General features: G+C 37.4%; 2 protein-coding genes across 4 annotated transcripts; both read right to left on the reverse strand.

The window, feature by feature from the left end:
• Positions 1-403: 403 nt before the first annotated feature.
• akirin2 (akirin 2) lies at positions 404-4,160 on the reverse strand. Its single transcript, XM_007544969.2, has 5 exons — positions 3,637-4,160; positions 3,097-3,231; positions 2,133-2,282; positions 1,974-2,045; positions 404-1,172 (listed from the first exon to the last, which is right to left on the reverse strand). The coding sequence occupies exons 1-5, from the start codon at positions 3,806-3,808 to the stop codon at positions 1,162-1,164; spliced, it is 540 nt and encodes a 179-aa protein (XP_007545031.1). The 5' UTR covers positions 3,809-4,160; the 3' UTR covers positions 404-1,161.
• A 1,770-nt stretch (positions 4,161-5,930) lies between these two features.
• cnr1 (cannabinoid receptor 1) lies at positions 5,931-9,961 on the reverse strand. 3 transcript variants are annotated; one of them, XM_007545119.2, is made up of 2 exons: positions 9,586-9,961; positions 5,931-8,920 (listed from the first exon to the last, which is right to left on the reverse strand). In XM_007545119.2, the coding sequence occupies exon 2, from the start codon at positions 8,873-8,875 to the stop codon at positions 7,481-7,483; it is 1,395 nt and encodes a 464-aa protein (XP_007545181.1). In that variant the 5' UTR covers positions 8,876-8,920; positions 9,586-9,961; the 3' UTR covers positions 5,931-7,480. The 3 variants fall into 3 exon arrangements, with proteins under 3 accessions (XP_007545181.1, XP_007545129.1, XP_016523866.1); XM_007545067.2 differs by having other exon boundaries at positions 9,581-9,959; XM_016668380.1 differs by lacking the exon at positions 9,586-9,961 and adding an exon at positions 9,061-9,084.
• Between the last annotated feature and the right edge of the window lie 330 nt (positions 9,962-10,291).

A 10,291-nucleotide genomic window follows, 5' to 3' on the forward strand; every position in this document is an offset into this window, starting at 1 on the left:
TTATTCAATTACTGAATTAAGTTATTTAAATAATGGGATTGCATTTCCACAACAGTATGACTATAGCTGCAACATTTTTAGATCCATTTTTTTTTATGAATTGTGCTTTTATTTTACAAATAAAAAACTCATGGGCTACACCCATTCCCTTCTAGTAAGATATTCTTTATTTTAAAACCTAAAAATAAAATTCTTTAAAAATGACAAAACTTTCCTACAGTAGATATGAAAGGTTGTCCTTTTTCAAAAGGATGTCATATGTAATATTTGAAGCTATAAAGCTTTATTCAGGTGGACTGAGATCAGAAAAGGTAGGCCTAAAACATGGTGAAACCTTTACTTATGGGATAAATTTCACAAAAAGTCAATTCTCTTTTCTTGGATACATCTGTGCCTTTGTTAATTTATCTTCAATTTTATTAAATCAAGTATAAAATTCAAGTACTTAAAACATATCTTTGTCATTTTACAACTCAGTTTTTAAAATAAATTAAAATAAAAGGACTTTTTGCTAAAGAAACTTTTAAAAAGCAGTAAGAACATGTTTGTGCCAAGTTTTTATTCATTACATTTGAATCAAAGCCCCTTTAAACCTAAAGCAAAAAAAAGTCATAACATTGGAATACAGTGAACAAAGTCAAGCCAAAACATTTAAAAGAAAAATGAAATACAGTGTATACAAATGTACAAATCTAAAAGTAGTAATAATCAGAACACTTTATACAATGTTGAAGAAAGCCAAGACAACTGTTGAAACTCAAGCCCAGTCAGAGAGCTGCCTTTCTTCCACTATTCGGTCTCCAATCCCTTTAAAAAAAAAGTAGACGTAGAAAAGCTGCACAACTCACATCCTTGGTGAAATAACACGAAAGAAATAATAAAAAAATTAAATCAAGGAAGGCCAAGTGCTTGATGAAGGCATCAGAGGAAAGCCAAATGCAACACGGCAGTCAAGAGGCCACTGGTAGTCTCTGAGACATGTTGGCAGCACGAAACTCTCCTAAACCCTCTGAGCAACAGTAAATGTTGATGCCAGTAAGTGCTGCCTGAGGCAGTGAGTCCACAGAGAGGCAATATGGCACAGCAAAATTCCAATGAGATCCACCAAGTCCCTGGAGTAGATGGCAGCAAAGGGAATATCCCGAGATTAGAACGCAGGACTCAGGAAACATCTGTAAGGAAAACAAGAAATAAACAACTTTACTTTATGTTTCTGCATGGTGTGATCTCACCAGGAAACAATGTATTTATAACAGGCACATTTTCAGCTGCATTTTTTTCCCTATTGTCAATGTTCTGAAAAGATTTCTACCTAAAACTTGGCTTATGAGGCAAAAAATACATTTCTCTCTTTCCTTCAGTACAATAAAGTAAAACGGATGTAAACAAAGCAAAATATAAAATTATTTGAGCAGTACAAAAAAAAAAATCTGATGTTATTTTTAAGCACTACATCACTTTGTGTCAATCTTAAAAAGAAAAAAAAGAGAAAAAAAAAATCAAGAAATACATTTATTAAAAATACACATTTTAGGTTTTTTTGTTTAATAAACAAAAAAATTTTTATACTTCTGACTGAGGCAACTGATTTCGATCACAGACTGATTGATTGGTATATCAAACCATTATGACTTCATCTATAAACCAAATGATAATATGAAGTCTTAACACATTAACCTCTGGCCAACATACTATTCGTTCTTTGCAGAGAGAAGAGCTATTCCTTCTACATACGTTTTTCTAAAATATATTTTTTTGTTGTTATTCTATCAAAGTTGATATTCTCTTATATATGCATATGCTACACCAAGTTAGGGGGAAAAGAACTGCACACAAACTATTGTTCAGCAATCATTTAATTGTTTTAGCTGTGACAGATATCAGCCTTGACCTATGCAGGATAAAGGAGAAATTCAACATCCCTGAAGACACTAAAATGGGTGAGAAGACTTTGTGATGTTATGGATACTTACAACTCGCAGGCTGCTCTCCAAACCTTCGCATCAGCTGGTCATGTGTGAACTTGACAAACGCATCGTATTGCTCTGTGAAAGAAGGAGCAGTTTCATCGCTTTAGCAGATGTGCGTTACGAGAACTCTAATAGCATGCCATACATTTTCAAAAATCGCACCAGCAAGTTTTGTCGTCAGAATCTCGTCGTATTCCTCTCGGATTTTGTCCTCCTTCTCCTTCAGTAGTCTCTCGCAGATCATCCCAACCTGTCTGAGGGAAAACAGTGGCTGCTCCTTCCTGGTGGGAGATGAGGCATCTGAGGAAGCACCTGTGAGGAGAGTCAACATCGATCTTTAAATAGCATGAAAATTTTCACATATCTACCACCAACATCCCCTGAAACACTGACCAGGTCAGTCAAAGGCAAGTCGGGCTTCACAGAGTTTACAGGAAAGTTTAGTTTTCTCATGCGAGTTTAAGTCTCTGTGCTAAACCTAAGAACCCTAAAAAAAAACAACATTTTTTACATAAATACATAGTTTGAGAATCAAGGTTGTAAAAAGCTCTTACAATCAGCTACAAACACGCATCATGTCATCGATAGGACATGATCTGTAGTAACAGATCACATCCAGTGGTAAAAAAAAATCTGACCTTTTTCCAATCATAGAAGAAAAAAGCTACAATGTCATCATAACAGCAACCTGTATGTGGCATTTCTGCAGTTTAATAGGGAGGAAGAGAGCGAAAGACTGAAAGAAAAACAGAAACGTTGCTCCATTTCAATCCGATATTGAATTTGGAAATATTTGCAGTCTTTTGAAATCTGAATCAAAGTAAAGATGTACCTTATCTTAGCAACAATAAAGTGCAAGCTGTGCTGACTGATAAATAAGTTGCTAAAGAGAGCTAAAAATGTCAAATTCATAGTTAATTTGCTTCATATTTAAAATAATATCAAAAATCTAATGTACAGCAACTGTTCTTTCACATCTGCCCTCAACACAAATATTGTTCATCACAACATGAAGTGGGTGTAATTTTCACACACACACACACACACACAAAGACTTAGAACTGGAAGTAGGAGAACATAAAAAAAAAAGACTAAATCTTTATTAGAACATAGACATGGTGTCTACCTGGTAAAGGAGACCCAGCCTGGATGTTCTGCAGGTCCAGAGGACAGCAGCTGTCCGTCTGCTGGAAGGCGCTGTCCAGGTGTCGACGTTTCTGAAGGCGTTTGTACTCCTGTTTTATGTTGTGTAAAATTTGTTCTAAGAGAAGATAAAGTTCAGAAACATCTTTAAACTAAAGAGCTTCATTTGTACAGAAATAAAGAAAGTCGGGGTTCACACACCTAGTCCAACTAGGAGACTTTACAAATTAGCTTAAATAGCATGCTAGCAGGAGTTATCAATTTCACAGAGGCACTACAATAAACAAATTTCTTATAATGTACGCATATATGACAGTTTATAAGCCATAGATTTTTGATATAGCTATTTGAGATAACTGAAAATGACCATCACAATGGTCATGTTTTTAGAGTTATACTGCATGCACACTTTACAGTAAACTAATAAGGAAAAGATAAACGAGTGAACAAGCAGCGATCATGTGAACATTATAAAACTTAACATAAGTAACACTGCAAAGTTGTATATCACCAATTATCATACCTGTGGTCAGTCTAGACGAGACCTCTCCGAAAGGCGACGGTTCCATACGCAGGTATTTCTGTGGGGAAGATACCGGCGACATGACCGGCGCACATCTCCTCCTTTTCGGGGAAGCCTGGCTCATTAACGGGTCAAAATCCAGGGTACGTTTCAAAGTAGCCCCACAAGCCATTATACCTTAATTATATCAAAAATAGGCGAAAAGCGAAGTCTTAACTGTGCCTCGTCTCCAGGAAGTAGCTGGCCTGGGCCCCGGTGCTGCTAATGCTAACCATAAAAAGAGCAGCGGCGATTCAGGACTCGGGACGCCACGCACTTTTTTATGCTTATCCCTGTCCTCCACTGATAAATTCTAAAAAATTATAAATAAGAGATTACATTACCAGATAATCTCGATAAAATAACTAAGAAGAAACAGCAGCACACACCTGGATGATACCAGATTTTAAGATTAAGTCATACGCCACAGCGATTGCAACGGTTCAGAGTAGCTTCTCTTTTATTATCCTTTACTTAGTTAGTTATGAGCATGCGCAAGAACTTGAACTGGTGCTGGAATTTGTAGTTTTTTATGAGCCCTCTCTCACTTCTTTATATTGTTTGAAGACTACGTTTCCCTAAAGGCCAGGGAAGCGTCTTTTTTCAAATTTGTTTTGTTTGTTGGGATATCTACAAATCAAAAGAAAAGTTTTACTTTCATTTGAAATTTAAAAAAAGTCATAGGATAATTAATTCATTTATTGAATCTTTGCATATTCATTTTTAATTGAATAAAGTACGTTTAATAAATACATGTTATGTGTACTTACCCGAGTCAAGAAATGAAAAGTAAATAAGGGACGAAATACCGTATAGAAAGAAAAAGTCTGTTGTGTTGTGCCATTTGGAGATCATTTGGGGACATACAGTAAATCGTGCATCGCTATTGGATGTACTTTGTACTATTCGAATGTGTACATCACATACCTGGTATTGGTTTCAAATATTTTATGTTGTGAAATTTGTAAATTTGTGTAAGATGTGATTTATTTTTTACTATTTGTTTCAAAGTGAACCTGCAGATAATTTAATATTTTCTCTGTATAGTTAAGCAAGCAATACCTCGGATTTATTTTTTATTTATTATATATTTGTATTTATTATTATCATTTATAAAATTTTATGTGTAATCCAATTCAGTGCTGTTTTTGTCCAGGTTACTATTTAAGTGGAACTACTTAAATGCATTTTAAGTAGTTCTACACTTATTGTTGAGTGCAATTTTTTGGCAACTCTACCTATTTCTGTGTGTCAAATTCTTTGATAAAATGTCAAACACATACACTAATTACTATATATAAATCATATAAAATGAATGATAATACAAATGGAAGAAACTTTCTCAGTGGGATAATTCATATAACTGTATTTATAGTCGGAGTGCTTAATAAGCTTGCAAAAATTACTTTTGTAGTTTACAACATTATTGCTTTTTAATTAGATGAAATATGGTTGCCTAAACCTTTCTACAAATTATTACATTTATTAATAAATGTTACATATTCTGGTTAAAAGAACATAATAACTGCTACTTAAGGGAACTTTCAGCTTAATGTGTTTCTCAAGAGAGGAATGCTGTAAATGTCAACACTCCCAAGAGTTGAGGTCGATAGTGAAAAAGCCCCACATTTCCTAATATTAAAAGTAGAACAACAATGATGCTTTCCTGTTGTTCTGCTTTTCTAAATAACTACAAATGCAAAACGACATCTAAAATAAATATAAAATATGTGCTATGTGAACTCAATGAAGACTGAAGAGTTGTGAAAAATGGTTGCTCTGTTTGATTTCTGCCAGAGTAAAAAATAAAATCACTAAATCTGTTATTAGTGTTATCAGCTGTTATTAGGTATTATTTAAGCCTGTCTTAAGTACAGAGCTGTTAATGGTTTCTTTTTTTCCTTTTTTTCTTTTGTTAAAATGCAGAGAACATGTGAATTAACAGATGTTTCAATTTTCCCTCAGTAAAAGGAAATGGCAGATGGTGCACCGTGCAGGGAAGGTGGAACAGTAGTTGTTTTTTATTTATTTATTTACCTAAAAATCTGTCTCTTTTTAGATGCTGAGAAGTAGAAGTAATGACTGCAAAGGTGCAATATTTCATCACCCGCAAGGGGGCAGTAAAACATTATTATTGACTGAGTAGCACAGAGCTTCTGGCCTTGTTCTTCTGTCAGCATAGAGCTCAGACGTTCCCTGTTTCGTCAGTCATTTTCCTGTTGTCAACTAATCAAATCAAACACCTGCAAGCAACATGACACCAGCTGCAACTTTATTCAAAAGTTTTAACACAGCAATACCAGAAACACTTGACCGAAGGTGATTTTGAAGTCATAGATTCCTCATTATGCCACCAATGTACATAAGCCACAAGTTGACATTTGATCTTTAATATTTAAAATTACAAGAGCCAGCAGAAGCATATTGATAAACAGCTGTCTGGAAAACTTCACAATGAGATAAATGTTTACAGAACAATTGTGCTGTGAGATTTCTAGATTAAAAGTTCTACATCATCTATCAGAAAAAACCACATCATTGCTATGTTGGATTATCTAAGGTCAGTTTTGATCTTCACATAAGTCTTACACACAAACTTCCATTTAAGTTACAAGCTACTGACCTTTGTTTCTTTGTTTTGAGAGGTAAAAAAATTAACAGCAGTTATTTTTATGTTATTCAGAGTCACGCCAAAACCAATTCAACAGCCCTGTGCATTGGTTTCTTTTGTTTTATGCAACAGTAGCACTAAGAAAAATTCACTGCAATGATCAAAAGGCTTTAGGGTTGAAAACAGATCACTAAGTCACAAGGTACCACATATACATATACAAGGCGGAATCCAATAAAATTAAACATTTGACAGAAGGAGTCTTAGTCTGAAAACCTTTTTGGTTTCCAACAGTAGTGACCAGCACTCTGTGTTGTTCTCTTTTTTCTTCTTTTTTTTTTTATCTTTCAGGCTTCAAACAAAAAAAGCTTGGCGTTTGAGTTGACTTGGCTGAATAGCTGAACTGGAACACTTCATTTGCGATTAAACACTGTACATTTGTTTGGTACATAACTGAATAAAGATATTTTTACCCTGCAAGAGCAGGCAGCTAGTAAAGAAATCACTTTACCACCGAAAAATGAGATTTCGTAAATATATTTTACACCTACAAGTCCGAGTTGATATTTCATGGTTTATAACTTTACCTGACCTTTCATTTCTCAAAAATATCTCTCCACACATTGATCATTCTCCGAGTGATGTCAGAAATCATACAATTTTGGAACAAAACAATCTGATTTTTTTTTTAATTCAGTTTCAAAAATGCATTTATGCAACATGAAGCCTATAGGAAGTCAAGGCTCTATGAATTGTAATACGTATGGTTCGAGACACTGAGTTCTACATGACACTGTAAAACATCTCTACTTAGAAATTGCAGTAGCCCCTTATCCCATAAATGAAGATAGAGTTTTTCAAAACCTGAATTCACAGTACAAAAATATAATATGCCTTTGCTGACTGGATATCAAAAAGTCTGTGGCAAACAGCAGACTTATGATAGTCTTTCCAAGTCCTTTTCAAATTGCAAGTCCCTTCTATGATCTCCCAATACCATTTGGCACTTTGGCACTCTATGTACTTATCCACCAAAATAAAATTATGGAGCCACTAAAGCATCTGTGTGAGGATGAGAGTCAAGAACTTTCAGGAGAGGACTTTTCTGGAATGCCCAACCTTTGCTTTTCATGTGAAATGGGGTTGTTCAAGGTCGATGACATTTACACTCCCCCACCCGCCCTTGATGGCTAATTAGACAGCTTCAGCAGACGTTTCCGTCGACACAGACATTGTTACTTTGGCTATTTTCACAGTGGTCTTCACGCAACTCTCTGCAGCCCTGTTGGCAGAAATGTTGGCATTTCTGTTCTGGCAGTCCGACTCGAGGCTATTGTCCAGCTGCTGGGAACTGCTCCGGCAGATGCTGCAGGAGCTGAGGAAGGCACGCCGCAGGTCCTTGCTCCTCAAGGCGTAGATGATGGGGTTGACGGTGGAGTTGAGGAGACAGAGCATGCTGCAGAATGCAAACACTGTCTTGATGTCATCGTCCATCTTCCAGAAGAGGTCGTACACCATGATGGCAAGCAAGGGACCCCAGCAGATTACCAGCACCACCAGGATGAGCACCAGGGTCTTGGCTAAACGGATGTCCATGCGTGCCTGATCAGGGCGTGTAGTCTGCACTTTAGTCCCATCTGCTGAATAGATAACAAGACTCTTCTGGGAGGCGCGACTTAGCATGCGCACAGCGTGGTGGTGTGCCTTCCACAGGATGTATATATAGGCGTAAATGATGAAAATAACCAAGACACTGGTCAAGAAGATCCAGAACATCAGGTAGTTCTCGTCAATCAGGGGGAATATGTCTGAGCAGACTGAGTTGAGACGTTTACAGTTCCAGCCAAGCAGAGGTAGCACTGCGATGATGATCGAGAGTGTCCACATCACGCTGAAGGCTATGACGGCCTTGGTTCGAGTTACAATGCGCCTGTAGGCAAGTGGCCGGTGTATGGAGATGTAGCGGTCGATAGCAGTGAGGAAGAGGCTCCCGACTGATGCCGTGAACGATGCAGTGACTCCACCCAGCTTGAAGAGAAACACATTGGGGCTGTCCTTTCTGTGGAAAACATGGAAGTCCAAAAAGCTGTAGACAAAGATGACGCTGCCCAGGAGGTCAGCCACTGCAAGGCTGCCAATGAAGTGATAGGACGGACGGCAGCGCAGGGTGCGGGACTGCAGTATGACGCAGAGCACCACCAGGTTCTCCAGCACTGTAAAGGTACCCAAAGTCAGAGACATCACAGCCACAGCTAGCTGCTGGCTGGGAGTCAGGATCATGAAACACTCCATGTCCATAAAGTTCTCGCCACATTGTATATTATTAGTCTCATCTCTAAATGTGGTCCTGTTGCCAAACAAGTCTGTGGCATTGGTAGGGAAGAAAGGGATGCCCTTGAGGATGAGCTCTTCATCTGTAGGTACCTTGCTGCGGAAAGCAGACAGGGGCTTCTGCATGGACAAGCTGCCCTTTAAGTTCAAGTCATTGATGGGGTCATCATAGTTGGCATCGTTGGAGCCTAGATACTGCAACCCAGATGTAATAGTCCGGAAGGTGGTGTCTGCCACCCCATCGAGCACAGATTTCATGGCTGTGTCTGAGGATAATACTGCAGTCTGAGATGACGGAACAACCTACAGATTGATAACAAAAAAATATTAGATTTTTGAACATCTCCATAGCCCTGAATAAAACATGTTTTTTCCTTTGGTGTGTTTGCAGAAGTCCAGCCTTTGCCTCTGATGCAGAAAGATTCCATTTACAAAGAAATAACCTTCACATAATTACAGCATTTCACTGCAGATGTTTGACACAAAAAGTCATGAAGCCACTCAATAATTAAAATCCAATTTTCAACTACTCTGGCTCAGTTTTTGATTATGCATACACTAGATAATTTCTTATCCCTATGGAGTTTAATACTCAATAGGCACCCATAGGCAACCAGCGCACATAAGCACATTAAAACACTTTTTTTATAACTAGAACAACTTAAACAAACCTAGAATTATTTTACATGTGGCTTCTCAGGCTTATTAGTATCATCCACTAAAATGTCTAAATGATTTAGAAGAGCAATTTGTTGCAATTCCACTATTGGTTTCACTACTGATTGCAATAGTAAAATTTCGTATCAAAATTATTTATGTTAAACTCTTACTAAGATATAATTGTGCGATATTTCTTTAAATATGGAATTTTAATTTATTACCGCTAATATAACAACAAAACCCTCAAAATCCCCCCTGCTACTGTTATTTCAAGACAGAAATGAATGAAAGTGCGTTTTTTACCTTACATAATTCTTTCAAGTGTGCAGAATCGCCCTTTATTGCCGTGCGTAAATCCGAGCCAGAAGCGCATTGCTGAACCACAAAAAGTCTTAGATCTCAGAAGAAAAGAAAAAAGAAAAAAAAACAGCCATGCATATAATTAGCAATACTATTTTTTTTTCGGTTTTATCCCTTTGTTTTCTATTCGTAATGCAGCTGAAGTTTTTGTGGGAGTCGAAGTTGTCTCCCGGAGTGCGCGCCTTCTCTCTGGAAACAGGTTGGAAGTGTCGATGCTGCCGCTGCTGCTGCTTCCAGCGTCTCTCCAGCCTTTTTCTTTGTGTCTTCACTCTTATGAGGCGCAGCTTCTCCGAGCCCTGTCACGTGTTTTCATATATAGAGCTTTGTCTGCCCAACCCATGGAGCTGCCAATCGCTCCATGGCGCATAGGAGCGAGGCACACGACAGCGAAGGCTTATAGATAGAATATATTTAAATTCTCATCACTCAACGTCGGGGGGAAAACTGCAATAAAACACAAAAACTGCGCGAAGAGGGGCAAAAAAAAATCTGAACGCATTTGTCAGCACCAATATGTTGCCGTTTTTATATTAAATCACTCGCTATTAAAGTGAGTTTAACATAAATTTTATATTGAAGAAGAGATGGCACACGTTTTTATCTTTGAAGCATACAAAACAGTTTGACAAGGGAACAGAAAGGCTGACATAATAA

The sequence above is a fragment of the Poecilia formosa genome, unplaced genomic scaffold (assembly GCF_000485575.1).
Source record: "Poecilia formosa unplaced genomic scaffold, Poecilia_formosa-5.1.2 Scaffold1, whole genome shotgun sequence".
NCBI lineage: Eukaryota > Metazoa > Chordata > Actinopteri > Cyprinodontiformes > Poeciliidae > Poecilia > Poecilia formosa.

What these genes read in the sequence shown, in the direction of transcription:
- akirin2 (XM_007544969.2), bottom strand. Translation starts at nt 3,808, where the DNA reads ATGGCTTGTGGGGCTACTTTGAAACGTACCCTGGATTTTGACCCGTTA. An exon ending in CTCGTCTAGACTGACCACAG is followed by an intron (nt 3,232 to 3,636) that starts GTATGATAATTG and finishes ATCTTCTCTTAG; the next exon opens with AACAAATTTTACACAACATA. An exon ending in GGCTGGGTCTCCTTTACCAG is followed by an intron (nt 2,283 to 3,096) that starts GTAGACACCATG and finishes CTCTCCTCACAG; the next exon opens with GTGCTTCCTCAGATGCCTCA.
- cnr1 (XM_007545119.2), bottom strand. Translation starts at nt 8,875, where the DNA reads ATGAAATCTGTGCTCGATGGGGTGGCAGACACCACCTTCCGGACTATT.